Genomic DNA, 18207 nt, shown 5'->3' with positions numbered 1-18207 from the left:
TTTTAAGAAATAAATTGTGACCATTAATTGTCTCTCTGTCAGGCCGTATTTTACCTACTGGATCACCTTTGTTCATATTGTCATCACTCTGCTGGCCTGCATTACATATGGATTTGCTCCTGTGGGCTTTGCCCAGCACTCTACCACTCAGCTGGTAAGATAACAAAAGAAAGTGCATTAGCAAGACACTGAACTTCTCAACTATTGCACCGACCAATCCAGTTTTTATCTAAGTAGCACAGATATCCAGGGTTTATTCAGTTTAATGTGGTTACTTGCACAGGGCTGTTTAATGTACGTTAAAATCGAGTGTACAAGTAGTTTCTCTTACAAGCTGGTCACTTCGATGCTGCATAAGTTGGTGATGCTATTGGAAACTCCTCCCAGGAGTGTCTATCTCTGAAGCCCTTTAGAATCAGTCCAATTTATTGGCAGATGGCATTTGACGCTCCGCGCCTGACGTGCATAATCGTGGGCATATCAACCGGAGCGCAGCGCCATTTAATCCAGTGTTTCCCAGTGTTTGCCACGGCACACTTTTTACAATTAAACAAATCCCATGGCACACCTATATCCCACTGTCCCACTTCCTTTTCAAGAAATTCCATGTTTTTTTTTATCCATTTTAGTTGCATGTTTACTCGTAATGTTTGAAATTAGGCAATGCAAAAAACACAAGTCAGATATGGTACTGTATATAAAGAGATCACAGGTGGCAATAGTGCTTATTGGGTTATGAATAAAACAACAAATTTGCATCTTTTCTTATTTTTAGATTTGTTCTTGCAAATTAATTCTTGCATTGCCACAGCAAATAATTTTTTATTTATCTATTTATTTACATGGCTCCAGACTAACATTTTAAAAGTGGTAGTACCGGTGTGAAATTCTACTAATGGTCGAGTTGGTCACACCGTTCCAACTGAAAGAAAATTTGTTTTCTTTCACAATTTCTTGTTATCAGGATTTTGATGATTAATATGCAGTCATCTGAAGACAACGCATTTTTCTACAATCATAGGCCAATAGAAAAGATTTTACACAGAAGGAAAGTTCCATTGTATCCATAGTTTAAATGTGGCATTTGCAATATGATCATAGTTACCAAAAGTATAAGTAAAACCATGATTAGCAGTAACCATAAAACAAATTATGGCATTTTTCGTAAGAAAAACATTCTGGAATTAAATTGTATTCTCTCGCTACTATATTGATATAAGTTCATGCTAAATATTTTTTTAATATCTGTGATGTGTGGATTGAAACATTGTCTGTTCATTGTGCAGATGTGTCCTTTTATTCCTTTTCAATGCTGTTTAGAATGTTGAGGCCGTTTAACACAATTTTAGTTTCACTCTTTTTATTAATGCTTTTCAATCAGAGTTACTTAAAGAAAAACAATACATTTTTATCAACATATTAACCAAAAAATCAGGATGAGATTAAACAAAAGTATTCCTTACACTCCTTTAAAAAAATTTAATATATATATATATATATATATATATATATATATATATATATATATATATATATATACATATATACATAAAAAATTATAGAATTATAAGTGCTAGCTCCAAAATATAGTAATATATTACAATAACAAAAACAATAATATTCAATTAGAATATATATATATATATATATATATATATATATATATATATATATATATATATATATATATATATATATATATATACATACAGTATAGTAACAGTATACACAAAATGAAGCAAAAATGTAAATAATAATAATTAAAAATGAAAACACCAAAAAACATTTTATTTTTTTAAAGTACAAAAGGAAAGGCTGCCAAATCCTCTGAAATTGTTCAGATCTGCAAAGCATTGTAAATCAAATTTTTTCAATTTGAATAAACTGTAACAGGTCATGCATCCAATGAAAATAACTGGGTGGGGAAGGATTTTTCCAGTTCATTAGTATAATCCTTTTAGCAATTATTAAGCAAAAAGCTAGAGCATTTGACTGTAAAGATAAGGACACCTTATGCCCTAAGGGGCACGGATCAACATCTAAAACAAAAATGTCAGAAATTGATTTGAAGATTGATGTCCAGAACGAGGTCAATGCCGGACAGAGCCAAAAAGAATGTTAAAGAGTGGCCGGAGCTTGTCGACATCTGTCACAAGTAGGGTCAAGATTCAGGTTAATTTTAAACAGTTTAGCTTTTGTCCAGTAAATTCTGTGTAACATGGGTCTGAAGATACCGAAAGAAGTGAGTTTTCGGAAGATTACATTTTTCTGATAGATATGAAAAAGTTGCAAAAGTATTCTCATGGAAAAGATAGTTAATATTGACAATGCCCCTTCTAAACCATAATCCAAAAGCTCCATCTTAAATGGAAGATATAAAGGAGGAATTTTGTATATAGGAGACAGACCCGACATTGCCTGAAAGCCAAAATGTTTTCTAAATTGTTGCCAAATTTTTAGACTATGTAGTACTAAAGGGTTGGAAGAATAATGGGACATTTTTATAGGTAACGAAGAACATAATAAAGCATGTAAAGAAGTTTGGTTACAAGAATCACATTTCAATTTCAACCCATGTCGGAACCCATTGACAAAGACCATAATGTGACTGACTCCAATATAAAATGCTGTGAATATTTGCTGCCCAATAATAAAATAAGAAATAAGGAAGTGCGAATCCACCTAATCTTTTGGGTTGCTGAAGAGATACTTTCTGGATTCTTACTGGGCCCCCGTTCCAAATAAATTCAGAAATCGCTCGATCTAGATTTTAAAGAATGCTTTTGGTATAAATACCGGAATATTTTGAAATAGAAAAATACATTTGGGTAGAATATTCATTTTTATGACATTAATTCTACCTACAAGTGAAAGTGGGAGAGTTGTCCACCTAGCAAGATCCGTTTTTTTTCTCTCCAAAATTGGAATAAAGATATGCTTGAAAAGATCTACATGTTTCTGTGTTACTGTAACTCCCAGGTAACAAAAACTATCTGAGGCTGATTTAAATGGAAGAGCTAACGCTGAAGGAGCTCTTGCAGTAGAATTAATTGGAAAAAAACTCACTCTTATGCAAGTTTAATTTATAGCCTGAGACACTACTGAACTGTCCTAAAATACTCAAAACATGGGTAAGGCAAGTTTCTGGATGTGAGACTTATAACACTACATCGTCAGTGTATAGGGACATTTTCTGTTCTTTTCCTGCTCTAAAAATGCCAGTTATATTACAATTAGTACGAAAGGAGATTGCAAGAGGCTCTATAGCTATAGCAAACAAAAGTGGGGACAAGGGGCAACCCGGTCTCGTCCCACGGTGAAGAGAAAAATATTCAGAACTAATTTGTTTTTACAGATGCCACAGGGGAAGAATATAAGAGTTTAACCCAGGACACGAATTTATCACCAAACCCAAATAGTCCCACTCATCACGGTCGAAGGCCTTCTCCGCATCAAGAGAGACTAGGGCCTCTAAGGTTAAAAAAAACCTTGTCTATTTTTTATAAAGCCAGTTTAGTCTGGATGAATGATATCTTAGATAACAGTTTCCAACATTAAAGAGAGAATCTTAGCCAGGATTTTCACATCTACATTAAGAAGGGAAATTGGACAGTAAGACCCACAGTCTAGGTTTTTTTTATTAGGTTTCAAAATCAGTGAAATTGACGCCTGACGCATGGAAGGAGGAATAACTCCATTATTTAGGGATTCTTCAAAAATCGAAAGTAGTAGTGGGAAAAGCTGAGAAGAAAACTTTTTAAAAAAAACTCTGTGGGAAAGCCATCTGGACCCGGGGATTTTCCACTCTGCATCTGTGTAATAGCTTGCAGGTTAGACTGATAGTATCATCTAATTTGGTTTTTGACTCGTTACTAATTTGAGGGATGTCAAGATTAAAAAAAGGGAGTTTTGAGGGAGTTTGACTGATGATACAAAGAAGAATACAAATATTTAAATTGATTATTTCTTCAGGGTCTGATACAATATTTCCTAATGGGGTTTGGACTTGAGCTATAACATTTTTGCAGTTTGTAGTCTAAGTTGTAATGCAAGTGCTTTACCTGGTTTATCACCAAATTCATAGAAGCTGTGTCGTGACTTAAGTAGAAGTTGCTCAGCATGGCTACTAGAAAGGAGATTATATTCAGATAGTAAAAAAACCCTTTCATTATATAGTGATGGGGTTGGACGTTGTGTGTATTTCTGGTCCAATATGCCAATCTGTCTAGAGAGCTCACAGAGCTTTTTATTTTGCAAATTTTTTATATAAGTAGAACGAGAAATTATTTCTCCACGTAAGTAAGCTTTGAGTGTTTCCCAAAGGATAGACACAGAAATCCCTTCTGTAGAGTTCACCTCAAGAAAAGTGGAGATCTTTTCAGAGATAAACTTAACAAAACGGCCATCTGATAAAAGTAACACATTCATTTTCCAAACACGGGAAATCGTACAACCACCTGGGAGAGCCAGTTCAAGAATTACTGGGGCATGATCAGAGATGGCTATACAATCATATGAAGAAGATTTTACTAATGGAATAGGTTTGCTGTCAATTATAAAATAATCGATATGTGAGTAAATATGGTGAACTGGAGAAAAGAAGAAAAATGTTTTAGAAGTGGGGTTCAGATGGCACCATATGTCAGTTATTCCATACCACTCCAAAAAGGAATTAATTGTTTTAGAGGACTAAGACAAAAGAGCTGGTTGGAGAGATGACCTATCTAGGGCAGTATTCAAGATACTATTAAAATCGCCTCCCATGATCAACTTCTAAAAATTCAGGTCTGGGAATTTAGAAAAAAGTTTTATAAAGAAGTATGGATTATCCCAGTTAGGGGTGTAAACACTTGCTAAAGCAACCTGATTATCATAAAGGGTTCCCGAGACGATCACGTATCTACCATTGGGGTCTGAGATAACTTTAGAAGGATTAAATGGAGTATTCTTGTTAATTAAAATGGCTGTGCCTCTATCTTTACAATTAAATCCCGAGTGGAATACCTGCCCTACCCATGACCTCAACAAGCTTTTATGACTCAAGTTTTTAAGATGTGTTTCCTGTAAAAAACATATGTTGGCCTTCAACTTTAATATATTTGAAAGAACCTTTACACTTTTTACTTGATTGTTTAAGCCTTTTACATTCCAGCTAATTAATTTAACCCTACCCTCCCTCTCCTGAATTATTTTATTATTATTAAGCATTGCTAGCAAACATTAGCTTACTAATGTTAGAGAAAACAACAGATACATTTAAGAAAGCATGATAAAAATGGGCGACCAAATAAGGGATGAGTGCAGGTGCACAAAAACTAAAAAAAAAACAACAACCCCTATTCCCCACGAGTGTCCAGAACTGACAACGGGATCGAACATGCATAACATTAACAACCCTAACTGAAAAAAAAAAAAACGTAACGGTCAGGCTCAAAATAGTGGTGGTGGCGTAGTGGCTAAAGCACAGGGCTGTTAATCAAAAGGTTGCTGGTTCTAACCCCAGGGCCACCACCATTGTGTCCTTGAGCAAGGCACTTAACTCCAGGTTGTTCCGGGGGGATTGTCCCTGTAATAATTGCACTGTAAGTCGCTTTGGATAAAAGTGTCTGCCAAATGCATAAATGTAAATGTAAATGTCAAAAGAAAGAAGTTAACTAGTTTTTGCAACTTTGGCTGCCCTTTCGGCAGTGCTCCGTAAACAGGAATATTATATAGAGTTTATTCTCCCAGCAGTATATGATGCATGACATCCAACTTAAAGTTTCACTTGACTTCTGTAACGGTGACAAGTTTTTGAAACTTATGTATGTGCTGGCCTCTTTTTCATAATACAAATTTAAAGCACGCTTACTCAATTTAAGAGTGATGGCAGATTTCTTCAAGATTTAGATCATGTCTGTCAAACCTTGCTCACTGCAGTCTTAATGACCGAACTATCTAAGTCCATCTCTGTCTGCAGAGTCTGGAATATATGACGCTGTCCTTGGAAATCAATGTGGAGTCTGGCGGGATGCAACATTCCATAAGTGATGCCAGCGTTGCGAAGTGCAGTTTTCACTCAACTCAGCGTGGCTTCTCGCCACCTCAGCTGACATGTCCGGGAAAATATGAACAACCACACCATTGAACTCCAAAGAGCCCCACTAGCGACTCAGTTTCAGCATGAGTTCTCTTGTTTGGTAATGGTGGAGCTGGACTACCATGTGTCTAGGATATATGTTTTGTTGAGATTTTTGACCAACACGATGGTACAACTGATTGATGATTCGATGATCGATTTCCAGAGGTCTCTTAAAGATGTTGTCTCCAAACAGTTCAGTAAAGAATGAGGCCATAAAGCAACAGGACTTTGGCCCTCCGATCCCTCTGTTATTCCAATGATCCTTAAATTTTGCCTCTGCGAATGGTTCTCAAAGTCATCCAGCTTAAGTTTGTTGCTAGTGTTTTCTGTTTTCAGTGTGTTACACAGCTTCTCCACCTCTGTCAAATGTTTATCTGAATCAGTAATTGTGGTTTCCCAATCTTTTGGGCTTGAGATGAGAGGGTCGTTTGTAGTGTGGACACGGCAGAACGAAGTTCAGACAAAAATTCAGACCGTAGTGATGACAATTCTGAGCGGATGGTGGATTAAATTAAGTTCTTTAAGGAAGCTGGCGTTATATCTTCCTCTGCTTGTACTGGAGCGGTAGTTTTAGAATTAGCTGTCTGCTCACTCCCCTTGTCAGTCAGCATTTCTACAATGTTTCGACCTTGTTTTCCTGATTTTGGCATTCTTCTATGTGAATGTGTAATAAGGTCAATTACTTGGTGTATATATGATAAAAAAATAAATAACACAGGTGAAAAATTGAATTGAATGTTCATGGAGCAACTTCCAACCACTTCTGCTCACCACGAGGCATACCGGATCATCAAAACATTATTGGCTTTCATAGAGGTTTTAAACAAATAATTATTGACGAATTCATGACTCAGCCCATACTTCTTGAAGCTCAGATTAAGATGATCTGTGCGGCTGATTGCTTGAGACCGGTCCACATGTCCACATTGAGCAGCGCTGACTGATCTGGTTAAAGTTGTTTCCTTTCACTTTTGGAACATTTGCGATTTATATTTCTCATATGGAACAAAAAAGGACCGAGCACAATCAGAGGGTCAGCCAACTTTGTAGTCGCACCAATGCGACTGTTATGCTGGGTGTAGAAGTGGGACAAGACAGACAGAGGTGCGGATCCAAATGCGGTATTTATTATTTAGCACAGGGTAAACAAAAGGGTAAACACAAAGAAAAGTCCACGAGGGGAAAAATAGGTAACTGAAAACACAATGAAACAGTCCAAACACGAGGGAACAGAAACACGAAACTGTAGACAGCAGGGTAACCTCAGACGGAACAGACAGGGAACAGGGTAACCTTGGATGAACACGGATGAACACGAATGACACAGCGTAGCATGGGCACGGACATGAAACGTCAACGATCGACAATGACTAAACAAAGAAACAGGGTTTAAATGCACGGACAAAGTGGCGACTGAACGAGACACAGGTGGAAACAATGATGAGCGCAGGCAGTGAGGGAGAACGGGAATTGTGGGAAATGTAGTTAAACACACGGACAGTGAGACTCAGGGCGGACAACAGGGAAAACGTGACATGGAACGGGATCGGTGACGGGTGAAACGGAAAACACGGAGCGGACAACAAGAAAACGTGAAATAAACGTGATAGTGAAACAAAGAACAGAGGGCAGACAACACAGGAACGTAACATAACCCCTCCTAAAAGGACCGGATTCCAGACCTAAAGCCAAAAGAAAACCTACACAGAAAAACAAAAGATCCAGGGAGTGAGGGGGTAGACCCGGGGGAACACAGACAGAGAAAAGGGAGCACAAGGGGCACAGAGACAGACCAAGAAGGCACAAGGGACACGGAGGCAGACCGCGGGTGCACAAGGGGCAATTAGGCAGTCCACGGGGGCACAAAGGGAAATGAGACAGGCCACGGGGGCACAAGGGGCAATTAGGCAGTCCATGGGGGCACAAAGGGAAATGAGACAGGCCACGGGGGCACAAGGGGCAATTAGGCAGTCCATGGGGGCACAAAGGGACAGGTTTGGGTGGTCTGGGAGGTGGCCATCGGACAGGGACAGGTCCAGGAGGCCTAGGAGATGGCCACAAGCAAGGGATAGGTCTAGGAGGTGGCCATCGGACAGGGACAGGTCCAGGAGGCGGCCTTAGGACAGGGACAGGCCCCGGGGGCGAAGCTGAGAGGGGCTCTGGGAGCTCTGGAGGTGGAGCCAAGGGAGGCTCTGGGAGCTCAGGAGGCTGAGCTGAGTGAGGCTCTTGAGGTAGAACCGATGGAGGTGGCGCCGTAGGAGGCTCTGGAGGCGGAGGCCTGGAAGGCTCTGGAGGCAGAACCGATGAAGGTGGTGCCGTAGGAGGCTTTAAAGGCGGAGGCCTGGAAGGCTCGAGTGACCTGAGAGGCGGAGGCCTGGAAGGCTCTGGAGGTGGAGCCGAGGGAGGCTCAGGAGGTGGAGCCGAGGAAGGTGGCGCCGTAGGAGGCTTTAGAGGCGGAGGCCTGGAAGACTCTGGAGGTGGAGCCAAGGAAGGCCTAGGAGGCGGAGGCCTGGAAGGCTCTGGAGGTGGAGTCAAGGGAGGTGGTGCCGTAGGAGGTTTCAGAGGCGTGGCCCTAGAAGGCTCTGGAGTCTCTGGGAGCAGAGCCGCAGGAGGCTCGGGAGGTGGAGCCATAGGAGGCTCGGGGAGAAGGGCCCTGGAAGGCCCGAGAGGCTTGAGAGGTGGAGCCCTGGAAGGCCCGAGAGGCTTGAGAGGCGGAGCCCTGGAAGGCCCGAGAGGCTTGAGAGGCGGAGCCCTGGAAGGCCCGAGAGGCTTGAGAGGCGGAGCCCTGGAAGGCTGGAGAGGCTTTTGGGGCGGAGCCCTGGAAGGCTCGAGAGGCTCGAGAGGCGGAGCCCTAGAAGGCTCGAGTGACTTGAGGGGCGGAGCCCTGGGAGGCTCGAGAGGCTTGAGAGGCTCGAGAGGCAGAGCCCTGGGAGGCTCGAGTGACTTGAGGGGCGGAGCCCTGGGTGGCCCGAGAGGCTTGAGAGGAGGAGCTCTGGAAAGCTCGAGAGGAGGAGCTCTGGAAAGCTCGAGAGGAGGAGCTCTGGAAAGCTCGGGAAGCTTGAGAGGCGGAGCCCTGGAAGGCTTGAGAGGCTTGGCTCTAGGACAGTCCTGGCTACTGGCGCTGGCTCTTGGACGGTCACGGCCACTGGCGCCGGCTTTTGGACGGTCGTGGCTACTGGCGCTGGCCCTTGGACGGTCACGGCCACTGGCGCCGGCTTTTGGAGGGTCGTGGCTACTGGCGCTGGCCCTTGGACGGTCATGGCTACTGGCGTTGGCCCTTGGACGGTCATGGCTGCTGGCTGCTGGCACTGGCTCTTGGACGGTCATGGCTGCTGGCACTGGCTCAGGGACGGTCGAGGCTGCAGGCACTGGCTCAGGGACAGTCGAGGCTACAGGCACTGGCTCAGGGACGGTCGAGGCTACAGGCGCTGGCTGGGTGACTGTGGAATGCGTGGGCGCTGGCTCGCTCACCGTGGAAGGCGTGGGCGCAGGCTCGCAGACCGGGGCAGGCGTGGGCTCAAGCTCGCAGACCGGGGCAGGTGTTGGCCGGGAGGCGGAAGCCCGTCTTCTCTTCCTCCTCCGGGCAGACGAAGTGGACCGTGCAGGCTCATGAGGAACGACAGGCATGGGGGTTGGCTCGCTGGCAGGTGGGGCAGGCATGACAGGAGGCGATACAGACGACTGGGGAGTCACCAAAGTGGGTGGAGAGGTTGGGTCCTCCTCAGTCACACCCACAGTGAATGGCAAGCCACAGACCAGCACGGTCTCCTCCACGAATTTCAGGAGTGTCCAACCGCGCGTCGGCGGTGGTAACCGCTCCTTAAGCGTACCGTCCAGATTACCCCTGAAGAAGGCCACAAGGGAGGATTCAGGGAAGTCTGCGACACTCGCCAGTTCCATGAAGTCGCGGACGTGGTCCTCTATAGGTCGGCCTTCTTGCCTCAGGCTGAGCAGCCGGTAGTTAGCCTGCTGGACCGCTGGATCCATTGGTGGGTCGATCGTTCTGTTATGCTGGGTGTAGAAGTGGGACAAGACAGACAGAGGTGCGGATCCAAATGCGGTATTTATTATTTAGCACAGGGTAAACAAAAGGGTAAACACAAAGAAAAGTCCACGAGGGGAAAAATAGGTAACTGAAAACACAATGAAACAGTCCAAATACGAGGGAACAGAAACACGAAACTGTAGACAGCAGGGTAACCTCAGACGGAACAGATAGGGAACAGGGTAACCTCAGATGAACACGGATGAACACGAATGACACAGCGTAGCATGGGCACGGACATGAAACGTCAACGATCGACAATGACTAAACAAAGAAACAGGGTTTAAATGCACGGACAAAGTGGCGACTGAACGAGACACAGGTGGAAACAATGATGAGCGCAGGCAGTGAGGGAGAACGGGAATTGTGGGAAATGTAGTTAAACACACGGACAGTGAGACTCAGGGCGGACAACAGGGAAAACGTGACATGGGACGGGATCGGTGACGGGTGAAACGGAAAACACGGAGCGGACAACAAGAAAACATGAAATAAACGTGATAGTGAAACAAAGAACAGAGGGCAGACAACACAGGAACGTAACAGCGACCTCTTGCAAAGTTTAATCTAACTGTTAGGAAAAATGGTTGTCTCCGTTCGGTGCCCTGATTTATTTTATAGAATCTGATAATTTTCCACTGCACACCTGACAGTCTTTCACGGTACACTAGTGTGCCACTGCACAGTGGTTGGGAAACACTGATTTAATTCTGATCAGGGTCGCAATTAAATCTCTTGCTCTGGACACCCGAATCTTCACTTCATCATTGAAACTGCAGACCTGGTGGGCGCTGCTGACTTGTGCATGGAGTAGACGTGTTTCATCGAGCTCCTACCCACCAAGTTTCTAAACGGTGAAATTATTTACTGTCTCTGATTTTATTTTGTGCACATATGTTGGCAGTTTTGGATTACTCATATATTGTATTCATATTACATTATGATGTGTGAAAATACCTCCAAAAGCAGCAAAAGCCTCGAAAGGTGTTTGGCCTTAGTCGCTGATTAGAGTTGACACCACTAATCAGGAATAACGATGTGCCATTGATGTGGAAATCATTGCACACATTGCTGCAGGAGTCTGCAGAGAGAATGGAAACTTTTGAGGTTCAGATCTTGAGGCCCTCTTATGCTCTGTTTAAGGCGACTCTCACGGGCCTGCAGCTGAAGAATAAAGCCCTTAAAATGAAAGTCAATGACTTAGAGGGGCGATCTTGTTGCAACAACATCAAAATATACACTGTATGCATACGCTGAGAAAACTGAAGGTGGGTGTGACAGATTTGTGACTCTTTTTATGAACGAGGAAGTGAGCCGGGCAAACAATCCAGCGTAAATTTGACCGACACAAACATATGCTTTTCAGCAATATGAAAGAAAAACACTATTGCTGCTGTGTGCGTCTCTCCCCCTCCCGGTGGTCTGGTTTGCCCTTTTAAATCCCTCGGCGCACTCACTGCTAACATAAACCAGCTGTTAGATCCATCCAAGCCTTGTCAGCTTGCAGCATATGCAGTGTGAGTTCAGGCTGCTTCGCTCTGCACACCATGGTGGTCTTGCCGGACTATCAGGCTGACCTGCCGAAGGATATGTGCGAACATCGTAAAACAGCCGTATTCATTTAAAGAGCTGCATTGCGAAACTGATCTGGTTTGCTGTGCAACTAAGATCACCACTTAAGCCATCGGCAGGTCTATGGGTAGCCTGGTGTATGGGCAGAGCATAATCTCTGGCTTAATTTGACAGGGAGGCACGATAAGACAAAACTGTGTTGCTCAATGCCCACAGTAGGGCCTCTTTGTGACTCCATGAGTGTGTTTACCAAGCGGTCCCAAACAGGTAAAAAGCAGTCTCAAGTATACAAGCACATCATGCCGAAGCGCAGTGGCTCTATGGTGCAACTGACTCCTTTTCCTTTAGGTGCCTAAGGTTCCTCAGGGCGTTCAGTGCCCCGTCGCTCCAGCTCCAGTGTTTTAGGCTCCAGCGACCATGTCCTAAGCGTAAAAATTGTGCTCTCCGACCCAGCGGGGACAAGAACTCAAGGAATTTTTCTCTTTTTTTGCTCCAAAGAAGGGCGTGCCACTTCTCTTTGTCACTGCAGAGTTTTCCTCATGCTTCCCATCACCGCTTTCCAGGAATCTAAATGTTCACAACATTACTGTTGTTTGTAATGTTGTTGGCTCCATTCCAACTGTCACGTTCCAATATAAAATGTAGATCTCATTGCAGATGCATTTCGCTGACCGGTGTTCCTGGATGTTTGGACCCAGTGCAATGCTCTGTTAATGGGATGCTTCACTTCTTTCCATCCACACATAAAGTGTATCTTGCTACTATAGCAGCTGGCCATGCCTCTGTGTGGCTTAACGGTGGGCAGAAACCATTGGACATTAAATTCTAGCAAGGTGCATGATGGCTTAGACCCTCTCACCCCACTATTATCCTGGTGTGGGACTTAACACTTTTTCTGAATGTGCTTACGGGCTCCTTGTTCAAGCCACTTAATGCAGTACATTTGTGCATAATCTTTCTGAAGACGTGCTGCTACTTGTTTTTGCATCAGTCAAATGTGTCTGGGATTGTTTAAAATTCAGACCTGGCTTGTCAAAAGTTTTGGCCACTCCCTCAGGTGGTAACATTACATGCATTCTCACCCTCCGGTTAAATCTGATGAGGTGCAGATATTGCACATGCTCTGCCTGTGAGGGTGATACAAAGATACATTGACCATAAGAGTCAATTCAGGCTGACGGATTAGCTCTTAGTCTGCTTTGGAGGCCATTCAAAAAGTCTGTCTGTCTGCTAGCAAAGACTTTCTCACTGGGTTGTCAATGCCATTGTGGTCACTTATGATTCGCAAGGATGCAGTGTCTCATGAGTATTAAGGCCCACTCTAACCATGCTTGGTTTTTGATTTTCTCTCTTTTGGAACAGACTATGGGTCTGTTCCAAAAATAGTGAGCTTAGACTCACTGTCTCCTGCCTAAATAGGCAGCTGTCATCTATGACAGCATCCTAACTAAAATGGAGCCTCATAAAAGACCGATTTAGAAGGCTCTACATAGGAAGCAACTCCATGCATTATTCAAGTAGCACTCCTCATGCGCAGCACATGGGAAACTCTACTCTGAAATGATTTCAGTACATGTGACGTGATACACTAATGAGCATAAATACGCATAGCACACACATATGCATAAAAATGATCTATACTTTTTAGTATTTAATTAATTATACACCGATCAGCCACACCATTAACACACACATCTGGCATAAACAATCATCCATATGATTATCTAATCAGCCAATCATATTGCAGCAGTGCATAAAATCACACAGATACGGGTCAGGAGCTTCAGTTAATGTTCACATCATCCATCAGAATGGGGAAACAATGTAATCTCAGCGATTTGGACCAAGGCATGATTGTTGTTGCCAGATGGGCTGGTTTGAGTATTTCTGTAACTGCTGATCTCCTGGGATTTTCACATGCAACAGTCTCTAGAATTTACTCTGAATGCTGCCAAAAACAAAAAACATCCTGTGAGCAGCAGTTCTGTGGATGGAAATGCCTTGTTGTTGAGAGCGGTCAACAGAGAAAGGCCAGAATGGTTTGAACTGACAAAGTCTTTGGTTACTCAGATAACAGCCCTGTACAACTGTGGTGAGAAGAACTGCATCTCAGAATGCTATTTCGGCACGAGTGGGAGCTACACAATATTAGGCAGGTGGTTTTAATGTTGTGGCTGATTGGTTTAAGTATTTTTATAATCAAAATTTCAACTGTGCTCATCATGGTGCATTCTGGGTTTGCCTACTGGGAAAGGATACATACAATGATACCTTAGAATTTGATCAAAATTAGATATCTAAGGAGGCAGCATAATTAAGATACCTAACTTTTGGAACGGCCTTCGTGTCGGGAGTGCACCTATGATGCCTTAAAATGCTGCCTAATGGCTAGCAGGCATTGCCTTGTGCATGTGAATCAGTAGCATGGCACAATGGTACACATTTTCCCATGGCAAAGGCTACTGACGCAGCGTCAAAGTGACTGACTTGAAAGAGAACTGTATGGTTATGACTGTAACGCTGATTACCTGAAAGGAGGGAACATGACGAGTATGTTCTGAACATTAAAACAATATTCAGTGTTTAGAGAAAATATCAGTAAAGGAGAGCTGATTAAAAGTCGTGTCTACAGTTGATTTTCTGAAAAAAGTGATTAAATTGAAGGGATAGTTCTCCCAAAAATGAAAATTCTCTCATCATTTACTCACTATCAAGCCATCCCAGATATGTATGGCTTACTTTCACAAGCAAAGATTCTTAGAAGAGCATCTCAGCTCTGTAGGTCCTTACAATTCAAGTGAATGTTGATCAGACCTTCTGTAGCCTCAAAAATCACAAAGTAAACATAAAAGTAATCCATATTACTATTGTGTATAAATTCATGCTGTATCTTTAAAAATTGTATAATGGGTGTGGGTGAAAAAAAGATAAAAGAAAAGAGTCCTTTTTTACTCTAAATCTCCACTTTAAAGGGGACCTATTATGCTAAATTAACTTTTACATGGTGTTTGAACATAAATGTGTGCAGTTTGTGTTTACACAACTACCCTATAATGATAAAAATCCACCCAGTCCTTTTTTTTAATCCCCATTAATCATAAGCACTGTCTCATATGGAATGATATTCCGGACATTATTCAAAAGGAATTGCAAATTGTATTTGCAATTGCGTTTTCACTTTGTGGACGCATAAAATGTGACATAATCCAAACGCAATTGCAAATCGCGCATTACGGTTTGCATTTTCGTTTAGCGTAACGCACAGTGACTGCCAGATTTCAAATGGAAAAGCAAAGTCCGTTTGCAACTGTGTTTCCCATATCTTACCAGTTTTGGCCCTGTCATATTTAAATAGCAATTTCAATTACCACATCCGCTTTTTCACTTTCTCAGCGTCGCGTATGTAGCCAGCCAAAACTCAAATGGAATACTATTTTTTTATTTTTTATTGCAATATTAACAAACAGAACAAGACGATACATACAAGAAATATAAACAATCTTTCAAAACAAAAGAGAAATTATGGTTCAGAATACATTAAGAGAGGAAATGTGAAAGAAATTTAAATATATTCAACAATAGTCTAAAAAGAAAAGAGAGTAAGAGAAGAAAGAAAAAAAAAGAAGAAGAGGGCACAAAAGAAAAAAACATTAAGAGAGAATATTAAACATGGCACTAATTCTGGATGTTTTCATTGCTTTCTTGTTAACAGAAGTTGAAATTGTATTTAAATACATCTTCAATTCTTCTTTGAAAAAGCTAAAGTGGGGTTTACTTTTTATATATTTACATTTATGGATATGAAACTTTCCAATATATAAAAGAAGGTTTATACAAAAACATGCATTAATTAGATTCTTGTCTTTAACATAAAATCCAAAAAGAATGTGTCTATATGATAAAGGACAATCAGAGCATCAATATTGTTCCAGAAAGACCGAGTAAAAAGACATTCCCAAAACAAATGATCAACATTTTCAGAGGAGGCTTCACAAAAGAGCAGGAAGTATCAATATCATTTCTACATTTCTTTAAAAAGTATTTAACTGGATAAAATCTATGAATAATTTTATAGGATATTTCTTTAACTTTATTAGTTAGAAAGAATTTCTGAGGATGTGACCAAACATATGACCATTTAATATCATCAAAAAGGTTATTCCAATAAGAAATGGAGGAAGGAATTGAAGTAACAGGGTCCAAAAATAATGACCTAATTTTATAATTGGATTTATGTATTGAAAAACAAAATGAACCAACCACAGTAGATTCAGGGCTAGGGGGAGAAACAGAAGTCACTGTAGCACTATTATTGTTTCTAAACAGCATACAGATTTCCAAAGAGATGGCCTTGAAATCTATATTAAATTCTTTACTAGATACTGGGAATTGGTATCCTGAAACAAAATCGAATAATTAAATAAATTACCTTCACTATCAAATAGCTGGTTTACTAATATCACCCCATTATTGAACCAGTTTTCAAGAAATAAAGATTTCCTCTTATGAAGAATATTACAGTTGTTCCAAATTAAAAAATTGTGTGGCGAGAAATTATGCTTGTAAATAAGTTTCCAAGCCATAAGCATCTGCTGATGATAATTGGAAAGTTTGACAGGAAGTTTACTAATTGAATAATTGCACATTAAAAGAAAATGTATACCTCCTAATTGAGAAAAAATATATCTTGGGATTATACTCCAAATAGAAGATTGATTGTGAAGGAAACGTTTAAGCCAATTAATTTTTAAGGTTGTTAAGAGAATCAAAATCAATGAAATTTAAGCCACCTTTATTATAAGAATTCAAAATAACTGATTTTCTAATACTCAAATGGAATACTAATTCCCTTAGTATTTCCATTTCCGATGCCTTACACAGAAACCTGTCAATCAGGGTCAAGGGTGGGATTATGCTATGGGGCGTGTTTGTCTTGGGAAGTGACATCACTCACAGTCTATAGTCTCAGAACAAGCCTTTCGTAAATTCTGTACAAAGTGATGTCACTTTGTACAGGCCCTGCCCACGATTGTTGACGGACACTGCTGACGGACATGTTTGTTTTTGTGTTGTTTCGTTATAGCGCCAACCTAGTGTGTGTGTGTGTGTGTGTGTGTGTGTGTGTGTGTGTGTGTGTGTGTGTGTGTGTGTGTGTGTGTGTGTGTGTGTGAATGTTGCTCATCCATCGTTGCAAAACTGCTGAAAAAACTCTACAACAAATAAAATGTATAATTATTAATTTATCAAATAACCATTCGGAAACTTCCTGGTTCATTCTGAAAGTCTGACGGAGTCTCTCCCTCATCAGTGTCTGACTCTGGTTCAAACATATAGGGCTGAGCACCACTATTTTTGCTGTCAGTCATATTGTTTATGATGTCTAGTCAGGCATCCCAACCTGCAAAAAGTCATTTCAGGGAGGTATCACGGACCCCCTTATAAGATATAAAAGCATAATATATAATTTCTTTAGGCTATAGGCCTATGCAATTATTTGTTAATTATGTAGATTACTTTTAAAATAAACTGCTTATACTATTTATGTAAACTGCTTTTATTTATATTCCATTGCAACTTTAAACAGGTCTAAGGAGTTTATTGTTTTCATGTAGCCTAGGTAACTAGCCGGCCTGAATAATATGAAATGAAACTTGTTTAACTCACCTCAACATGTCTTTTACAATCATTTAACCCGCCATGGGCAATGCTGAAGTCACTGTTACAAACTGTACAGCGTGCAAGACTGTCATTATGTTTCACTCTTATTAGACAGGGGTACACTTTCGTGTAGTCTGGCGTAAAATGTGTCTTATATTTTCGCTTTTTGGGGCACTCTCCCTCTGCCATGGCGCTCCTGTGTCTAGATACACTGTCCTGATTAAAGGGTAACTAAACCCTAAACCAACTTTTTTTAGTTAATGATCTGTAAGCATGGGGCTTTATTAGTACTGGTCATTGATTCAAGTAATTTTTTTGACATTTGTGTATAAAGTGTTTTAATTCTACAATATATGGTGTAAAAACGTCTGAGTGCTGCCCTCTTCAGGTTGAACGGTGGCTACTGCAGTTGAATTTTCCTATTGGCTGTTGCGGTACTTCGTGACATAAGCGGTGACAGCTGACGTAAGCAGGTTCCAGCTCACCACGCCAGATTCATGTACATGTCGTCTTGCGACCGTGTGAGGAATAACAATAACATAGAGTCTGACAGCAGCTGTCAATTAATTCTACAATATATGGTATATATTTTCCTATTGGCTGTTGCGGTACTTCGTGACATAAGCGGTGACAGCTGACGTAAGCAGGTTCCAGCTCACCACGCCAGATTCATGTACATGTCGTCTTGCGACCGTGTGAGGAATAACAATAACATAGAGTCTGACAGCAGCTGTCAATTAATTCTACAATATATGGTGTAAAAACGTCTGAGTGCTGCCCTCAGAAGAGATAAAAGCCCGCCCACACTGAC

General features: G+C 41.5%; 1 protein-coding gene across 4 annotated transcripts in view; it reads left to right on the top strand.

Moving 5' to 3' along the window:
• The window catches only part of LOC127653636 (inactive rhomboid protein 2-like), a 152429-nt gene that overhangs the window by 53878 nt on the left and 80344 nt on the right, over positions 1-18207 (top strand). For all 4 annotated transcript variants that reach the window (XM_052140398.1, XM_052140396.1, XM_052140397.1 and 1 more), the window contains exon 10: positions 43-154. In XM_052140398.1, coding sequence (XP_051996358.1) covers positions 43-154 — 112 coding nt within the window. The remainder of the gene's footprint in view (positions 1-42; positions 155-18207) is intronic.

The sequence above is a fragment of the Xyrauchen texanus genome, chromosome 13 (genome assembly GCF_025860055.1).
Source record: "Xyrauchen texanus isolate HMW12.3.18 chromosome 13, RBS_HiC_50CHRs, whole genome shotgun sequence".
NCBI lineage: Eukaryota > Metazoa > Chordata > Actinopteri > Cypriniformes > Catostomidae > Xyrauchen > Xyrauchen texanus.
Note: the sequence above shows the minus strand (reverse complement) of the source record. Positions and strands in the feature narration are given on the sequence as shown.